Below are 19,145 nucleotides of genomic sequence, written 5' to 3'. Positions count from 1 at the left end.
GCCTGATTCTTTCTGCAGCTAACATTGAAAATGGGTTAGACTGATTTCCAGATGGGATTCATTCCCTTGTGAATCTGGGACATAGACTAGGCTGCCACCAGGTTCGCTCATGGCCCAGCAGCTGATCTGTGACCCCTTGCATTGGTGTGACAGAAGGGTTGGATGACTTGGCAGCACTCTTGCCGTTGTCCCCACCCAGGCCTTTGAGGGCATATAGACCAGAAATCTGCTTTACAGAGAAAGTAAAGGACAGAGGCAGAGAGACTGCACTGAAAGTGACCCAGCAAGTCCATGTAGAGGTGATAACAGTCCCCAGATTGCCAACAGTGAGTTCTTCTGCAGTACTCATAATACAGCCCGATAAGCACCAAAGCACACTGCCAGCTTTCAGGTCAAATTATGCCTGCAAATTTCCTTTTATATCCTGTTTTAACACCCCCTGATTGTGTAAATCAACAACACTAGAGATGAAGACAGCAATTATTACCATTATGTACTACCATTATTAGCACTTAGACTCTCACAGTGCTGGGCACGATGCAGCACAACAAATGCCAGCCTCCCCCCGAACTCCCCAGGATCTGGCATTTCTTTTGTTTTCATCTTCTGCTTTTTGCCATTTCTGTTGTCTTTTGCAGTTTGGGGTAGATTTGATGTTTTGCTTCCTCCTGTATCAGGGCATTAATGCTGTATGGAGGGGAAGGCAACAATCTCAGAGCTGCTCCCGGTGGGCAGTCCTCAGCTGCTGTGAAATAGCAGGCTGGGAGGGATGCATGCACTGGGGCAGCCAGTGTGACATTGACCCCGAGGTGGGAAACAGCTCTGTCTCGGGCACTGCCCTTATCTCCTCTCCTGTTAGCTGGTTATCTGGAGCCTGCACCTTGCAACCTTCAGGTGTATTGTCATCAATCATTTGCTGTTTTCTGTTGTGTACTGGTTCTTCTCTGCCCTTCCTTTGTTAATAACCCAGTTTGCCTATATCCATAAAGATATCTGATTGTGATACCATTTATCCAAAGCACCATACATCCATCATGTACTTACGAGGGAGATAAACAAGGTCTCCTGGGAAATATGCCGCAAGAAATATATAGGATAAATAACTATATCAAATGTATGTCAATGTGCAAGAGGGGAAAATCCATTCATTAAAGCCAGGGTGGAACTGCAGTCTTTTATTGTACCCTCTAAGCTTTTACTTTAAGTAAGAAATGTACGTTTTTGCTACTTATCTAACACAGCTCTCATGCTGGCCACTTCAGCAGGAGAAATATTAGCTTCTTTGACTGGCACTGTAAATGTGTAATTGCTTGTAATCTTTTTTTATTTATTATCTCTTTATTATTATTATTGTTGTTGTTGTTGTTGTTGTTGTTATTATTATTATTATTATTATTATTATTTTAAACAGACATTATGGGCAGCTTCTCCCTTTCCCTGGACTGCAGTTCCCTGCTCCAAGCTCTGGGGAAGAAGATGCCAGAGTCCTGGGTGAGCAGAGAAAAGGGGCTGCTGCCCAACCTTTCTTGGTGTTGGATTGGTGGTGGTTCACGTTCAGTTCTTTCATCACTTGTATTTCTCTGGTTGTGGTGATTCTCCGGCCTTTCAGGAATGTGATGCTGCAGGTCATCTTCCCACAGGCTTCCATTCTCCAGCCTCCTAGGCAGCAAATCATTCCCTTCATTAATTTCTTCCCTCTGGACACAGAAACTCACTGTGGTACCTTGACACTCATTTGCTCTTGGGCTTTGTCCCAAGCAGTCTGTGCACAGGTGAGAATCACCCATGAGCCAAAATGGTTTAGGATGTAAGAACACTGTCTCATGTTTCTACATAATCACCATGTTGTGGAATCATTAAGGTTGGAAGAGACCTCTAAGAGCATAGAGTCATAGAATGGTTTAGGTTGGAAGGGACCTTTAAGATCATCCAGTTCCAACCCCCTGATGTAGGCAGGGACACCTCCCACTAGACCAGGTTGCTCACAGCCCCATCCAGCCTGGTCTTGGATGCAACCTCACTTAGCAACCTGTCCCAGTGTCTCATCACTCTCACAGTAAAGACTTTCTTTATCAAGTCCAGGTCATCAAATCCAACCATCAGCCCATCACCCCTGCACCCACTGACCATGTCCCCCATAAAGTTCCAGCCCCATGCTAAGGACTACTGGTAAAGCCATAGTGGGAAACTGCTGCTTTGCTCACATTCCCCAGGGCTGCCTAAATCACATTGATATCAAGGGGATGCTTCATGCTGCTGCATTTTCTCAGTGTAGAAGACATCAGATCCAAACCCTGGGGAGCAAATCTATCTCTGAATGAGTGCAGACTTTACCTGGGGGAAGCAGGCTTGGCAAAAAGGCCACCGTTTTGTCACACATTTACCCACATCTTAGAAACACGTCATGGTAATTTTTCACTGAAGAATCAAATCTTGGTGTTTGAGACAACACGGTTTGTTATTTTCTTATACCAAAGAGGAAAAAAAAAGAGCCTGCAGTTTCACTTTCAAGCAAAACAAGAAGCAGTAAGAAAAAAATAATCATCTTTTGGCAAATGTGCACACAAAAGAAAATATGGGGCCAGGTCTTCAGGTAGCATAAATCAGCCACAGTGAAGGAGCTACACTGATTTACATCAGCTACATGTCAGCCTCTAAATCACCACCGACATGCTGTTGAAAAACAAGCGTTTCCAAGCATCAGAGCTAGAGCTGAGCAATTTCTTGCACTAAACCACGATTCCTTTCTACTCCCACTTCCCATTCAAATGTATGTAGAAGTGCTCCTTTGTGCTTTGAGGTTTTGTTGCTGTTCATAATGCCTCTCAGGGCTTTTTTCCTCCCTCCTTTCCCTGCAATGCAAAGCTCAGTGAAATGAAGTGCCGCTTGCCTTCTGTCCTCCCTGGGTTTTGTGGCAGTTCATTAAGAGGGCTGAGCTGTGGGCTCTGGATGCAGTTCAATACCACATGTATTCCTGTGCTGAGATTTATGCCTTACGTTCAAGAAAGACCTTTAAATCAAGCAGCCCAGGAGCAACTTCCATGGCTCTGGATGCCTGGGGAATAAAATGCCCATGTGCAAATCAGCTCATCACTGGTCCAAGAGGAACAGTCTGCCCCTATGTGAGCATCCCTTAAAGAATGGTTTCCTTCTGGCCTCTCTGTTACTTGATGTAAGTATCTTCATCACTTTGAGTTCACATCTCACAATGGCTCTTTGAACCTCTTAGGGCTTAAGCTTCCTCCACACAGCTCAGCATATGGCTTTGCTGAAGACACAGCCCTGTCCAATATGCTGGGCATAAGAACCTGCCAACTTACCAAAGTTTCATGGTACATACATCAATACCAACAGCATAAAAATGCAAGCATTGCGAGCTTTTAATTTGTTTTCCAAAGGCAAACGTAGACATTTCTGCAAGTAAACAGTTCTAGCACATGTATTTCATACCTGCAGTGCTGAAGAGCTTGTGCCTGTGAAGCTATGCTGGGTTCAGCAGGAGGAGCTCTGCACATCTCTCCCCATGCAGGGTGCCCCTCCATGCTGCGGGGCTGGGTTGGTGCACTGCCGGCTGCGGTGCCGTGAGCCCGACTGGCACGGAGTCCAAGATGACCAGCAGCTCCAGCGCCCATCTGTCTCTGTGCCTGGGAAAGCATAGGACATAAATCATAATCTTTTTCTCACCTGAAAAGCTGCAGTTTGGCTTCCCAAAGGGCTGCTGGCAGCTCTCTCTGTGCTAATTCCCCCACCTCCAAGCAAGGCAGAGGGACAAATATCCCCTAGCTTCACTGTTATGGAGCTGTCCTGAAAAGCCCACCTGTCCCTGTGTAGATGGGTCAGTTTGAGGCTTTTTCATTATGGTACAGACTGAGATGTCAGGCGTGTTCGATACTATAGATTATAGCGGTGCTTCTGAATGATGGGAGTGCTTGATGGCTGTCATTTACTGTCGTGTTTTATTTACTCAGCTGGCCTTCATCCCTAGCTTGGGTACTTTATTAATCTGAACAGTAAAAATGGATCTTTGAGCTGTGTGAAAAGCTGCGCTTCCCACCCAGAGCAGAGGGGGCTGAGGGGAGGACTCATAGTAGCCCTACAGCTCCTCATTGGGAATGAAGGGACAACACTGAGCTCTGCGATGTGGGGATAGCAAAAGGACCCAAGGGAATGGCATGGAGCTGTGTCAAGGGTGGGCTGGGACACCCCTCTAGGCCATAGGGTTCATATGGTGCCATGTGGGCTCAGTGGTCTTTGTGGGATATTCTCCCCAACTCAGGATATTCTGTGATGCCGTGTTGATGTATCACGTGCACAGACAGCCCTGTCCCCTCTATTAGAGCACACTGGGACCTCACCTTGGTGTTCACTCTGCTCACAAGCAGGGCCACTGTATCCAGACCGGCACTGGCACGAGCACTCATCTCCCACTAGGACAGGCTCGCTGTTGTGCTGGCATGGCCCACAGCGACAAGCATTGAACTCCAGCAGGTACTGATCCAAAGTCTTCTTCAGGTGCTGCCGTTTGGTTTCCATGTTGCCAGCATCACTTCTGGGAAGGATTTCATGGATAGGTTGCAGCTGCACAGGGTGGAGAATAAGAATGGAGGTTGAGGATTTCAGCTAGGCGTGAGCTCAGGTGCTGCAGAGAGCAGGGAGATTGCTGGGTAGAGACAAGGCTGAGAAAACCCTCATTTGTCTTCCTTGACAGCTGCATGAATGTGATGTAAATGCTACCAGCACTGATAGGGCCTAGTGAGAAACCACTGGTCCAAAACTCTTCCCCATCTTAGAGGTCTGTGTGGGAATGGCTTCTCCAGACATGCTTTGGTTTTTCAATGTGGATCCAAATGATAAATCAGAACACCCCAGTAAGCCCATTGTTTGATTGATTTCTTGCTGCTGCCACTATGTCAGGTTCTTGCACGCCTTTTGCTTTTTTGGACCAAAAACATTTAGGTGGGAGCTTCAGACAGTGGTTATCATCAAAACTAAACACTGACCTGTCATAAACAGCGACTGGATCATGAGTGATCCAGTAAATGTACGGTGTGGAGAATTTTAGCTGCCTGCATCTTGGTCTTTGATACTGTGAAATAATTCTAAGCCATCTACAGCTTTAAAAGCATAGCAAGCTTTTGTATTTCCAGTAGCAAAATGCAGTTCTTGTGTATGATTCATCAAAATATCTGGATGTAGACAGCTGTAATTGTAACCCACCTTCTGCTTTGAATCTGCTCCATAGGATTGATGGGATTAGCCCAATGGCAGCAGGCTCCTGCCTTCTGAAATGCCCTGAGTTTGGGGGCTGTTTTAGGTATTCAGCTGTCTTTAGAAAATGGATCCATGAAAAATCTCAGCCTTTCCAGTTTCACCAGTAACAAAAGGGAACTATAAAGGACCCAGCTCAAGGCCAATTCAAGGACACATATATATATGCCTAGAACACATCTGGCTGAGAACTGGTTGGTGCCGGTCCAGGAAAGTCCTGGGTATCATCTCATTGCACAAGGCATACAGGGCGAGGAGGATCAGAAAGGCTTTGGGAAGAGCTCTTAGTCAAATTAGTACAAACTTGTTTAACAAACAAGCACAAGCTACAGATAAATGCTGTTACAGTGGGCATAGGCACTTATTGGCAGCACGGACCACTGTTGGTTGCACAATGATGGCTGAGCTCTGAAAGCAGCCAGCAGAGAGGTCAGCGTATGTTTTACTGGAAAACCGCAATAAGTTTTGCCCAGAATTGATGGGAGTTGGTGAAGAAAGGTGAATAACCTGAAGCATGCATTCAGATATAGCTGAAAGCACTTTTTCTTTAGCTGGCCTTTCTGCTAGCAGGGTGCTGCCCAGAAGGATTTGCAGATTCCCACTTCCCCTTACAGTAATGCTGATAATTCCCAGCTCCACATTCGCTTTTACTGTTTGGCCTTCCTGCTGTCCTTCCTTCTATGGGATGAGAACTTTGCTGATTCTTATGGACATGAACCCTCCCTGCAGAGCATGGGGAGAGATAGGACCCTGCTGAGAAAGTGGTTTTCCCTGCTCTAACTCCTGGAAGCACCCATAGCAACACCCACCATGGTGTGCAGAGCTTAGCTAGAACCACTGTGGCTCTGAAGCAGGCAGAATGTGAAGTGTTGCCCATGAATATCCTGCCTATACAGGAGGCCAGGAGCATTAGGGAGAATAATAAGGGTGGATGCAACCATGGAGAGCCACTCATTGGGAAACTGTTTGGGGACACATGACAAACTTAACTCAGCACTAATCCAGCATTAAGCTCCTTGTCTCCCTCCCTGCTGATGCTGCCAGCGGGAGATGAACTCCCCATTGTGAAATGAATAAGAGGTTACTAGATCAGTGGCCCATTACATTTAATCTTGTTCTGTGATGGGATCACAATAAAAATACGAAATGATTTGCTCGGCTACACTTTCATTCGTTATAATGGCAGAGTTTCTTCAGCTGCAGAAAGGCTTACCTCAAAATCAATAACAGCTGGATTATATTTTAATGACCTTCCCCAGCGCCGATACGTGTTGCTATCCCAACTGCTTAAGGGCCGTGCACTGTAAGAGGTATCTCCACCTTTAATCCGAACAATGATATCTTCCACAACTGCACTGTTGCTCCCAGCATCTGAGAAGTCAGCCAACACACATACATTTAGTTACCACATCTACACCAGAAACTGCCCCACTGAGGGGGAGTTCAATCATCAGAGGGACTCTGGGTGAGTGGTACCAGTGCTCCATTTCTTTCTCCACTGGCAGAGTGAGCCCTCTGCATTGTTAAAAGGTGGCTGGTGACAAGTTAAGCATTGACAAATATCCTAAGCTGGTAAGACCTAAAGAGGCTGCACATCTCTGGCCTTTATGTCTGCTTAGCATGGATGCACATCTCCGTGTTTATCAGTGGGGTTTTCTTCTTGTTACGATCAGCTTTGACTTTTTCAGTAGATACCATTGTTGCCCTCTCTGATCTATTGGCCCCAGGGGTTACAAACAAGTCTCATGCGTGTTTGGTCCATACTGGTGTCAAATCTGTAGAGGGACTGGAGCCACAGGGCACTTCCAAGGGAGTGTTTGGCATGGGGGCTTGGACCTGATCTTTATGTCTCACTGGCTCATCCCTGCCCACCCTGGGGCAGCTGAAGAGACTGGAGCTCTCCAGTCATCCATTCATTCTACTCACATTTCTGTCCGGATGCTATTTCAATTTCTTTCAAGAGGCACCTGGAGAGAGGGACCCAATTATGCTTTTGTCCCACCTTGAGTCTGAGCCGTGTTTGGGGATGGCACCAGAACACCTTCTATATCTTGTACAACCCTACCTCAACCCGCAGGCCCAGTGACAAAGGAATGGAGCTGTATCTTAGCAGACAACTATTCCCCATCACCATACCAGTGTTCAGAAGCTGTTTCTTTCGACAGTCAGAGAGTGACACAGATAGTTCCCACTGCAGCATGGGCGTTGTGTCTGAAATGCCCAGTGAGAGGCCAAAACAGGTGGTTACTTCCTCATAGCTGATGTCTGTGAAGCAACAATGCAAACAATAAATGCAGCAATTAGTACTAAGCATAAGGCTTTCATTTTCCTTCTTCTGTATTTCATGTCAATGAGGAAAATAGACAGTTAATTGCATTGCCTGTTACTCATAGGCTTATTCCAGGCAGAGAACAGCCTTCAGCCTTACAGTGGCAAAGCCAAACATTTATTGAGGTGTATTGGGCCATATTAGGTGTGGTTATCAGTAAGTGATTTCCTTCTTGTTAAAAGAAATAGAATCCCTGAACACAGGCTTCAAGCATGAATTTCCTTCTTGGGCCTATTTATTTAAAATGGAAAAGATTTTGTGGTTTCTGTTTGTGTTGTGTTGTTTTTTTCCTCTCCCACAGACTAACTTATAAATAGAGTAACACTGGGAACAGCAGCTGAAATCAATAGATCGTTGCTAAATTTCCCAAACTAAGGGTCTGACCAATGTATAAGCAGTACCTTCAGCAGCCACTTGTCAAAGCTCTGTCTGCTGAACGCTGTGAAAGCCTTACTGCGTGCTGCTGCTACTAGTGCTGCCACATACATCACCCAAATATGTAACTGGAGACCCATGAAGTGACTACAGAAGGGAGCAGCAGACTAATGAGGTGGTTTCACTAAGGTAAGCAACGTGCATATTTCATGTGGCATAGTTTTATGCGTGTGCTTCAGTCTGCTGCGAATGTAAGGCTGTCTCTTGGAATAGTTAAGAAATCTTTTGATTTCAATTAATATGGGTGTTGTAAGTAATAGGTAACTTTCATGATGCCCCTTTTGTTAGACATCCTGTTCTTCTTGGCAGAATTTGTGCATTGTGGCTTAGTAGCTTAATGTTTGAGGCTCCAGTTGAGCCTGACCCAGAGCACTAAGCTTGCCTTGTAAGAGAGGGAGCAACACATTGTCTTTCTTGCCTTTAAAACTTGCATATAAACTGCTGTGTTCTTCTTCCCTCCCATGTGTTTTGCTGGGGAGGTGGGCTGGAGTTGTGCAGGGTTGCTCGGTGGCTTTGTGTATGTGCCCTAGGAAGGAGACTTCAAGTCCTGTATCTGAAGTCATATTCCTGTGAAGCACTCTGAAGGCTTCATAGGGAATTACATCTCCATGCAAAATGGAGCCCTTGAGGAAGATCAAATGGATAGCACTCAGTTACTTGTAGTAAAGCATTCAACAGTTGTAAATGCAGTAGGTAAAGTTCACTCACCCAAAGCAACGTGAGTGATTGCTCATCTTAGTGTTGGAGTGCTGTAAAATTAAGCTTGAGGAATGCCCTTGTTAATTGATTTGCTATGGTTCCTCTTGAGTACATTATGTTCAGCAAAGGTCTGTCAATGCAATTTGCTGTTGGTTGCAGCAAGATCAGGTCCTGATAAATGCAGAGAGGTTATCATTTCAAAAAGGTGGTCATAGAAAATATTGGCACTTGAGGGAGGAACCCGGATAGTTTTTTATGTTATGTAATTTGCAGTAGTTGAATGTGCTCAAGATTTACTGCTGTGTTTTGAATTAATCAGAATATATGATGACTCTTTCTAATTGACTCCGCGTAATGTTTCTCCCATAAATGTTCTTGTAATGTGGGAACACATTACGCTATTTTCAGCTAAATAATAGAGTCATAACAATCTATTTTTAAGGAAGTAATGACAAATATTGATGGCAGAGCAACAAGGGACCTCATTCAGACATATGCATTTGTTTAGTTCACGCATGGCCATGTTTGTAGTAGGAAGCCCTTACAGCCTGAAAGCTAACGATGGGTCAGGCTGCAAAACTGCAGTCCTGAGCTCCGCATGAGTTGGTGGCAGTCTGTTCGTGGGTGTCTTAATTCAGAAGGTGACTTTGTTATCAAAATTCAGGTTTCTCAAGTACTTGATATCTAGCACATGACTGGGTCTAGTTGGTTCAGTGACCACCAGGTATCTCTCATTTAGGCAGTGCACAGCCTAGGGATTTTATTTCCTGGATGTGGCTGGTCATCGGTCTATGAAAACAAAAGGAGCATTTCCTCTTCCAAAGCATTTAACATGTAGCTTCCTAGGTTAGTTGGATTCTTGGGATGCATGGGTGGATCTAAAGCAGAAGTTGTGCTGCTCAGCCCTGCGGGAACTCAGCTTCAAACTCATTTTTGGAAGCCCTGGTTTTCAAGATTTGAGAGCTTATATCCTGATCCTGACCATCCCTCAGGGGAGGTGACTAAATCCTCTTGCAAATACAGCCTTCAAGCAAGCATGGCCATGATTGCCAATAGAAAGGCAGTTTTTTCCTCATGGCTTTGCACAGTGGCTTATCAGCCACAGCAGGTGGTCCTTCTGGGTCTACATCATGTGTTACAGAGCACTGTTGACTTGATAAATGTGGCCTTTCTAGCAGAATCTGAGTTATATGGAAATTACACAAATGTGCCCCATTAGAATGAAAATTACATCTCTACTGGGGCACATTTTTGTCTTTTGCTGAACTTCAGCATCCTTCTTCCCTAAAAGAGGGCATCTTGTAGCAATAAATATACTCCTCAGATACATAATAAGCACGAGATAAAGTAAAATAATATCCTCCATCAACATGTGCTTGATTAATTCTTCCTCTGAATTTGGCAATCTGTTTCCTGAAGACTTGCTTGCCAAGATTGTGTTCACTTCTACATCGCTCACTCTTCAGAGTGAATGAAAGATTTGAAGAGGCATCATCATGTTTCCAAACATTGCCAGTTGAGGAATTCGAAGAAAAATCTCTAAATGGGTAATTTCTTGCAGAAAAATGGCATGGTTAATGCTCGCTATGCAGTATATAGTTATTCTAGTGCTGATGGTACCAAACCGTTTCAGGCTGGAGAGCGGAACCATGGAAACTGATGTAATTTCAGCACCTGCTGACCAAGGTCACAATTATTTTGACATGAATGTCCATAGGGGCACAGGTATCATCAGCAGAGGACAGTGATGATATTTAGGTAAAGTTGGATCTGTTGCACAATTGGCGCCTTTGCAAAAGTAGGCCATTTGTTCAGTGTACTCTACAGGACCATGTATGCTTTGGTTCTCTGGTAGAAGCTACTCCTGCACTCTGGGTATCTGTAGTGGATTTTTCATATAACTGAGATTCACAGATACAGTTTTCCAGCCTCAAATGATCTAAAATGTTGAGAACTGCAGCTAACAGAGTTCTGGTAGTCTTTGGCTATGACACTAGCCAGAGTAAGATGGCTGAGGTACTGCCAAGCACAGTGGGCTATTTCCAATTACAGAAGATTGAAGCCCTCATTTTTAGGATGCGAAACTGTGAGTGGGCTCTCATTCTTTACTTCCTATGAGTTTGCAGTCCTTGAGCATACATAAGGTGGCCAGATCTAAGACCATAAGCAACAGGAGAAGTTTCAAGAAGACTAGCAAGTGACACTGGAAAAAGAGAGGAAAAGGTACTCAGATTACTTATTAAACTAAAAACTTCACCCAGATTCTTCTAAAATAATATCAAGAAAAGCTTTTTGTGATGATAAAGCTCCTCCTCTGCTATGCATTAAGTAGCATCTTGTGAAGAACATGTGGGTACTCACACACCAACCCTGCTGCTTTTTGGAGATTTTTGGTGGATGTATGTATATTTTATGATGAGAAATAGGCTCACTTTTCCAAGCTGGCTGCTGATAAGCATCCACCCACCCAAGAGCCACCAGATGGTGGACTGGACCTGTTCTATGATCTCTAGGTTGTTAAATGATTGGTTTATAGCAGAAAGTTGTGAGCAGAGGTGTTTGTGTCATTCTAACCTTGTCGTCTCATTTCCTCTTTGTTAACAACGAGGATGTACTCAAGGTCGCCTCCCATAGTGCCAGATGTCATGAAATGGGTGCCATAGTCATTGATGAATTTGGCATACATGCCGTAGTTGTATGTATCTGGAAGCTCCTGCAGAGAGATGAGCATGTCTTCATTCAAAACAACGTTGTTCCTTCTCATCTTGAAACGGGCCGTCTGCACCTTGGTCGCAATTCTAATGAATCCAACATTCTGCAAGTAGAGAGGAGCTGACAGTTAGTATTCATGGTTGGGGGAGAGAAGGTCCCTTCTAGTTTTCTTAATTTGCAGAGAAAAGCCTGGGTATGATGGTCAGTATGTGTTACAGGCTTGAAAGCAGCCCAGGTTTAAACAAACTCAGTGGTAATTTTTCTTGTAATTTCTCTTGTGTGGCTGTGTGAGGTGGAGGGCAGTGTAATGGTTTGGATGCCTTAGGGGTTTTATTACGTGCAAGTGTGGTCAGAGCTAAGATCCACCAGATTCTTCTTCATCCTTTATTTCTGCTATTTCTATTTTTGTTATTCCCTTTTGTTTTTTGACAAGCTTGATGAGGCTACAGGAGGATGCCCTGGCTGGGAGGGGAGTATTTCCTGATCTAACAACATATCCACGGCTCCTCTTCCAGACCGATCATTGCCTCAGACATGATGCCAGTGTAACAGAAAACAGCCCCTTAAATGATTCCTCCCATAACAGATCATTGTTCAGCTGCAAGCGAATCTAGACAAGTGCTCAGTAAACGCTCTAGTGGTGCCAATTTCAAGCAGATTAAGGGCTTTTCAACTCAGAACACTTATCAAAATAATTATTCTTTATAGTTTGCTATCAGCAGACAAGAAAGGAGACAAGGCATAGTATATGTGGGAAATGCTAGCATTCATGTTATTAGACGGGGGAAGAAAGCATCACAGCTAGACCAAAATGAGGAAGAACTTGTGAGAAATAAGCCTTATTATTGGAAGCTTATCATGTTGCACGAACCTCTGTTCAAGAATAACATATTTGCCGATCATAAGGCAGCTTGTATTAATTAGAACAAGCTATATTTTCTAATGGAGGTAATTCCCCAACATCTTGATGTTTCCTCCTCTCTATTGATATCTCTTGTATTATTTTAAATGTGCTTAATGTAGCCGTGAAGCAGGATGGGGTGGGACGATGTGTCGTGGTACTTGGTAATTCAATTTTACCCCTCCCTCCCTGTTTTCTAAAATGTAATAGGAACAGCAAACAGGATGACTAACGATTGTATGTTTGCAATTACATGAACAAATTAAGGTACAATTGCTATATGTTTCTTAAAAAATAAGCAATTAAGAGAATAAGAGATAGAAGATACAACCAGACCATGCAATGCACAGACAAGATGACTGGAGCGTATGCGTTGCTGATTTACCTTTGCACTATATTCTGTGAAATTCTTCAGGGATCCTTTGCCACGTGATAAGGTGAAGCCGAGGTTCACTTTGAAATTTGTCTTTGCAGGCCCAATCCCAATGTTAAAGCCCCCTCCTTTGGATTTACTACTTCTGAGGGCATCCATCAGATCTTTTGAATCATCGTAGAACTCGGAAGAGAATCCAGAATCAGCGTGAGCCTAAAGTGGAAGGAGCACATGTTAATTGCTCATGCATTTCCCTTTTTAATCTTTCCTTGTTTATCTAAGTTGCTGATAATACCTCTTTTGAAACAGGTGATGCTCCTGATGGTGTCAGTGCTGCCTTGTCAAAGAGTGCAGAATAAAGAATGCAGCAACGTGCAATTTCATTTGGAAGTATGTGGGAAATGCAGGTAAAGTCTCACATCTTGCTTCATCTATCCACATGCAAGGGAATGGCTAGTGTTTAACCACCAAAAGCAATGCCATAACAGGCAGAGCTGGTAATGATGCCTATGGAGCCAGCTTGATATTTCCCATTATACAAACCCTACTTCCTTGCAGCTCTACAAAATTCTGAGTGATTTTGACTGATTACTTTTTCCCCTTTCACTCCAGCCTGCTTCAGGAGGGACTTACTTAGGAAAAAAGATTCAGCAGCAGTAATCCAGCCACTTATGGGGGCACAGTTAGAAAATAAACATTGTTCTGCCTGTGTTTTAGAGAAGTGACCTTTTCCATGACAGCTCTGCTTTGCTGGCGTGTGGAACTCAGCAGCCCTGCTGAGCTCAGGCTGTGCCAATTGCTTCTATAAGAAGCCAGATAAATTGCAAACACTGAAAAAGGGCATCTCCAATGGTTGTGAGTGTCTTCCTAGACCCCAATGGCTCTGAAGACAGTGTCTATGGGGGACTTGCAGATAAGGGGGGGGAGCATTGCCAATATGGTGGTTCTCTCTGAGCTAGTGACTGTCATATTGCCCTCAGAATTCAGACTTATGTCCCTTTTAGCTATTCCAAGGACTTAAATGCTTCCAAGGATTGAATTGCTAGCATTGTTCCCACTTTACATATGGTCAGCTTCATCCCTGGGGAGGCAAGTGGCTTCTGTAAGCAGCTTCTGCAAGCGATACTGGTCATTAATAGCAAAACTCAGAATTTAGAGAAGAAAGAAGAATTATCTTGGCTTTGACTATAATAGAATTAGATGTTGGGAAGCCTGGATGATAATGCATGTTGGTGCCTTGATGTGCCATAAGGCTGCTCTTACATTACCAGTTGTCTGTTGTCTTTGGGTCAGCTGGAGGGAGGTAATTTGAAAGACGACATGTAGTGAATTGTCTCCAGATATAATGTGCATAGTAATTTTGGCTTTTTAGCTGAGGAAACATTGCTATATTTGACCACCCGAGTACTTACTAGGAATTGGTATATGTGGAAGTTGTAAGGTTTGAGGAAATACTTCTCATCATCTCCATAGTACAGGCGTTCACACGCGGCATCATATCTCAGTGCCCTCCACTCCCCATTGTAGACAGATTCACAGTGGCCTCCCAGAAATTTAGGATCATATATGTACCTTTTCTCCTCTTGTGTCAGGATGTTGTATCTTTTGAAAGAAAGACCATTCAGAAAGTTAACTCCTGTTTTCTTTCTCCAGCAGACCCCATCACTATTTCTGCCCTCATGATGCCACATGTATCCATCCTTTTATCCAACTTGAACCTTAAGTAACAACCATCATCTGAGTGCTGAGTCTGAGGTGCATCTCAAAATATTCCCTGGCCTCACTGTATGGGATATAACCCATGACTGTAACTGTTACCTATGTTAATTTAATCTCCTGCCTTTAGTAGTGGTCCTATTTTTTTCAATGGAATTAGTACCTCCCCTGGACTTGAAGTCTCCTATTGCTTTGCTAAATTAATCACTTATTTCCTTCCATCTCCCTCTTCCTGCTCCCAAGCCATCACAGTGCTGCCCTCTGAATTACTGAGAATATTAAGGAACAGGTGGGATTTCAGTGGCTCAAAATGAAAGCATTATTCAGACTAGACAGCGGCGTTGCTCCTCACAACAGGGGAATCATCCATAAGAACAAGATAGTGCTATTGCTTTTGTATGTTCTGCAGAGGAAACAAATCAGAGCAGTGTTAAATGCAGTGCTCAGTGCAAATTAAGATAGGTCATGAAGAACTTTCGATGGATACACCTGTGCTCTGAGCATTTTTCTCACTGGCTCCAGAGTGTTTGATCAAACAGGTTGGAGAATTGCCCAATGGGTGGCTACACTGTCATACTGTAGCTCATGTTTTCCACGTAGTGCTAAGCAGCATCATGCTTAAAACACAAGATATAGGGCAAAAGGGGCCACAATAGACAGCTTGCCTTAAAATTCATTCTAGATTTCTTTATATTCCCTAGCAGTGTAAAACTTTTTCATGCATGGAAGTACTTATCAGCTTAAATAGCCCTTCTTATGAAAATGATTAATTATCATTTATGATAATTACTCACCCTCGTGCTGCTTTTTCAGACCCTGGGATGGGGAACAGATTGTCACAGGGGTGTTCAATATCTTCATCTTCGCAGTCATTCTCATCAGACCCATCTCTGCAGTCTATATTGCCGTTACACACAAGATGCTGTTTAATACAGCGACCTGGAGTGTGCACAGAGAGAATTGGTTTTTCACCTTCAGGAACCTTTTTTGTATTTACTTTTCTATTTGGCACCTATATTTCAGTTCCACAAGAAGCCACACTGTGTGGTAAACACTGCACTCTTCCATCAGGAGTTTTAGAGCAATGATTATAGCTCAAGAATGAATGTTTGCAGGAACTGAATCTTGAAAGAGCTTTTGTTTTGGGGGGTGATGAGAGCCTTGATGAGGCAGTCATGGAGAGAATTGGTGCTGTGGATGAAGCACTGTTGACCTGCTTTAGCTGAGAGCTGGTGTGTATTTGATAGGATGAGAGGGAATTGCTTTAAATTATGCCTGGGGAGGTTCAGGTTGGGTGAAAGGAAGAATTTATCTGAAGGAATAATCCAGCACTGGCACAGGCTGCCCAGGGAGGTGGTGGAGTCACTGTCCCTGGAGGTGTTCAAGAACTGTGGGGATGTGGCACTGAGGGATACGGTCAGTGGGCAATACTGGTAATAGGTGAAAACGTAACATGGATAGATTTCTGCTCTGCCCACCCAAAATCTTTGTCTGGAGTTTGAGCCCAGTTCACTCACCGCTCTCCTTGCACTGGAAGTCATTCCCACAGCTGAGAGCTCTGGCACAGCTCTCCCCAGCACTGCAGCTTTGCTCATCCCAGAGGGGCCCCTCGCAATGCTGCCCCCCAAACATTGCTGGCTGCAGCAGCGTGCGGTGCCGGTGCTGCACAAGAAAGAAACATCAAACTTGTTTCCCTAAGATGGACACAGATATGAATTACAGCACCAATCCTGAGACGTTTCTAATGAGTTATTAATGAGGATTGCTGCTTTTGAACCTGGGGGGTGTGAAGAGCCCAATTGTTTCCAGATTATAAGCATGGGAACAAAACTATGGGGATATGAACTCAATAGAAAGCAATATTATGTCAGGCATTTGAAAGTGAAGACTTGAATGATGAAGACATGTGAAACGATATCAAAATCTGAGAACAGGAGCTGATGAATGAAGGTTGCTTTTAATTTCTTCTCATTAGCATATTTGCATTAAGAATCAGGGGATCCATAATTAATTCTGAAATTAAAAAGGGAGAAAGTCTTGGCCAGATATTCTGGCCTGATTCTTCCACCTTTTGCTTTGCTTTGGTGTTCTGCAGCTCTGCTACCTTAAACTTACACCAAAGTAAGAGCCTCTCTATGAGAGGAGCACCTTCATCATGTGTGGATGAGTTTACAGGATGCTTCAGGATGATGAATGCGTATCATATCTATAATTAATGTGTGTACATCCTCAACACGGATGCATCTGAAGATAAATGAATACATTACAGTAGAGCCTTACTTTTCTCCCTTGGCAAGGGATGCAATCTGTCCATTCCGACCACTGGCTCAGCTGACAGTCAACAGGAGCTGGAGTACTGACATCTCTGCTGCTTCTTCTAAAGAGAGGGAGAGGCAGTGGTCTGAGGGCTTTGAAGATGTGCTTTTATGAATAAGATCTGTGAGTTCTTCCAATAGGAACTTATTTTGTAGGAAGGCAACCGACCCGAGAGAAGGCAACCGACCCTTTCCAATAGGCTTTCTTCTGAGGAGCACATCACAAACTCCATGAATAGTCATGCTTGCCACCTTGGTCTGAAATCTATTGATTTCATTTCTCTTTAACACAGTCCTGAGCCTGTGGCCAGTATTTTGGCAAACAGATTTGACCCCATGGTCAGTTACTTTGTGTATGTTGGTAGGAATGGCATCACCAGTGGCGCTGGGTGGCAAGGTGCAAAGCTGTTTTGAGCATGAGGATTTGTTGGCTGATGATTTCTAAAAGGAAATGCATCCCACATACAGAAATGTGGGAGAGAAATCAAAGGTACAACAACAGGAAATGGCAGAAGTAATGCATCACCGTAGTCTCTGGTTCAGAGTCTCTGTGCATACACTGAATAGTGCTATGTAGCAGCAAGAAAATATTTGTCTTGCCACCCAGCCCAGTCATTGTGATCTCTGTGTTTCTGCCTCCAATCCTACAACCTTTATTTTTATAATGTGTTTCTTTGTCTTGAGAAGCAGTCCCTGGAGTAATGATATGACTCTGCATTTGCCACAGCCTTCAAAGCATTTTGAGGGGTTATTCTGAGTCAAAACATTATTATCATTATGTTAGTGATTAACTAATGAGCAGTCTGTTTCACTTATGAGACTGCAGTCCAAAGAGAAATACTGATAATTAGTGGAGCTGGGAGCACTTTGGAGATTAATCAGTGAGCCCACTAAATTGGAGCCATGGTTGGGGTTAGGGGTGATGGGTGATGGGGAGGAATCAAACCTGCCGTGCCCTTCCCTTAGGAAAACAGGGAGCCTGCAGACAGACCCTGTGCTGGAGATGGTGCTGCTGTCGTTGCCTTCTGGCTCTGTCAGGAGGATTTGTGGGCTGTGTCCTTCAGCACTTCACCGAGTGCTTAATTGGCTCACCTCCGATCGGATTTTACATTTACCTCTTCATTATTCTGCCTTGTTTGATAAGTTCATCAAACATCAAAAATCTCGTCTTTGTTCATTTTCAGGAAGGATTATCGGAATAAGCCTTCATAATTAAGTGTATCACTGCCATGATTTTCCCTTCCTTTCTGCCTTCTCCTCGTCTCCACGTTCCAATTATCGCTGATACCTTTTTTGATCCTTCTAAATCATATTTGCCTTTAGAACAAGCCTGAAATTAATAGCTGTAGGAAAAAAAAGAAATAGTTCTGCCATGGTAATACTGTAGCTTTAGAGAAAGTAACTTGTTTACTCTCTTCCTTCAAAGCTTAAGTGACACTCCTATAGGTTAACAATTGTTCAGAGAAAAAAATAGAGGGACAGGAATCTGGCTTGGTTTGGAATCGGGTCAAATAATTACAGTGAGAAAAGTTATGAAAAATATTCCCTTGTAAATTTTCCTGTAAAAAAAGGATTTCAATCCAAGTGATCAAAAATGATACGGTGACTGCAGTATGAGCGTTTAAAGAAGGCTTAATTATCATCTGTGAAAGCAAAACCCTTGTGCAAACCATACGAATAAGAAGGAATTACGATGCCGAGCTCGTGCTTGGAGAACAGCCAATATGTATGTATATTTTTTTCCTGTTCCTGGTAGCTGTTTACAGAGAGAGCAGTGTGCACATGCCTCAAGTCAAGATGGAATTGATGGACTGACTGACTAGCCCCTAATTCCTGTATGCAAAGCTGGGTGGAATCGAGCTTACCTCCAGGCAGGCACCGCCGCTGGCTCCCCGCATGCTGCAGCCGTGGCCCAATGTGCTGTTATAGACAGCGAGCATATAGTGAGAATCAAGGGAGAAACCTGGCACAGGCTCCACCACATTGTTTTTCCATATGTAAATGTTTGCTTTAAATTAGCTCCAAGCAAATTCTTGAGGCTTCAGGAGTCCATAGGGCTGGTGCTGATGGAAGAAGCCTGGAGCCCATTGAGCTCTGAAAAATGTTGGTAAATCATTGACAATGGCACTGACCAAATCACGTAGAATTGGGGCATATCCCAGAGGCCTTTCCCCTTTTGGAAATACCCAATTTTATGATAAGGGAATACAGTGAATTGTTTGACTGTTTCCACATAGTCAGCCAAGCCCTACTTGCAGCGGTGTTTGCTCTTCAGCCCATGACCTTCAGTTCACTTGAAGGAGGAAACTCATTTCCAGTTTTGGTCCATATACTCTGTCCAGGGAGAGGTTTCCCAGTGCAGAAAATTGAAGGTTAATTCAGAATTCTGTTATCAGT

At 43.9% G+C, this 19,145-nt stretch overlaps 1 protein-coding gene across 1 annotated transcript; it reads right to left on the bottom strand.

The window, feature by feature from the left end:
• Positions 1-1,144: 1,144 nt before the first annotated feature.
• On the bottom strand, positions 1,145-18,864 carry C8A (complement C8 alpha chain). The gene is made up of 12 exons (XM_015870659.2): positions 18,614-18,864; positions 16,714-16,810; positions 15,951-16,095; positions 15,228-15,372; positions 14,130-14,319; positions 12,730-12,930; positions 11,306-11,546; positions 7,405-7,533; positions 6,482-6,639; positions 4,356-4,578; positions 3,451-3,644; positions 1,145-1,659 (listed from the first exon to the last, which is right to left on the bottom strand). The coding sequence occupies exons 1-11, from the start codon at positions 18,730-18,732 to the stop codon at positions 3,493-3,495; spliced, it is 1,800 nt and encodes a 599-aa protein (XP_015726145.1). The 5' UTR covers positions 18,733-18,864; the 3' UTR covers positions 1,145-1,659; positions 3,451-3,492.
• Positions 18,865-19,145: the final 281 nt, after the last annotated feature.

This window comes from Coturnix japonica, chromosome 8 (genome assembly GCF_001577835.2).
Source record: "Coturnix japonica isolate 7356 chromosome 8, Coturnix japonica 2.1, whole genome shotgun sequence".
Taxonomy (NCBI): Eukaryota; Metazoa; Chordata; class Aves; order Galliformes; family Phasianidae; genus Coturnix; species Coturnix japonica.
Note: the sequence above shows the minus strand (reverse complement) of the source record. Positions and strands in the feature narration are given on the sequence as shown.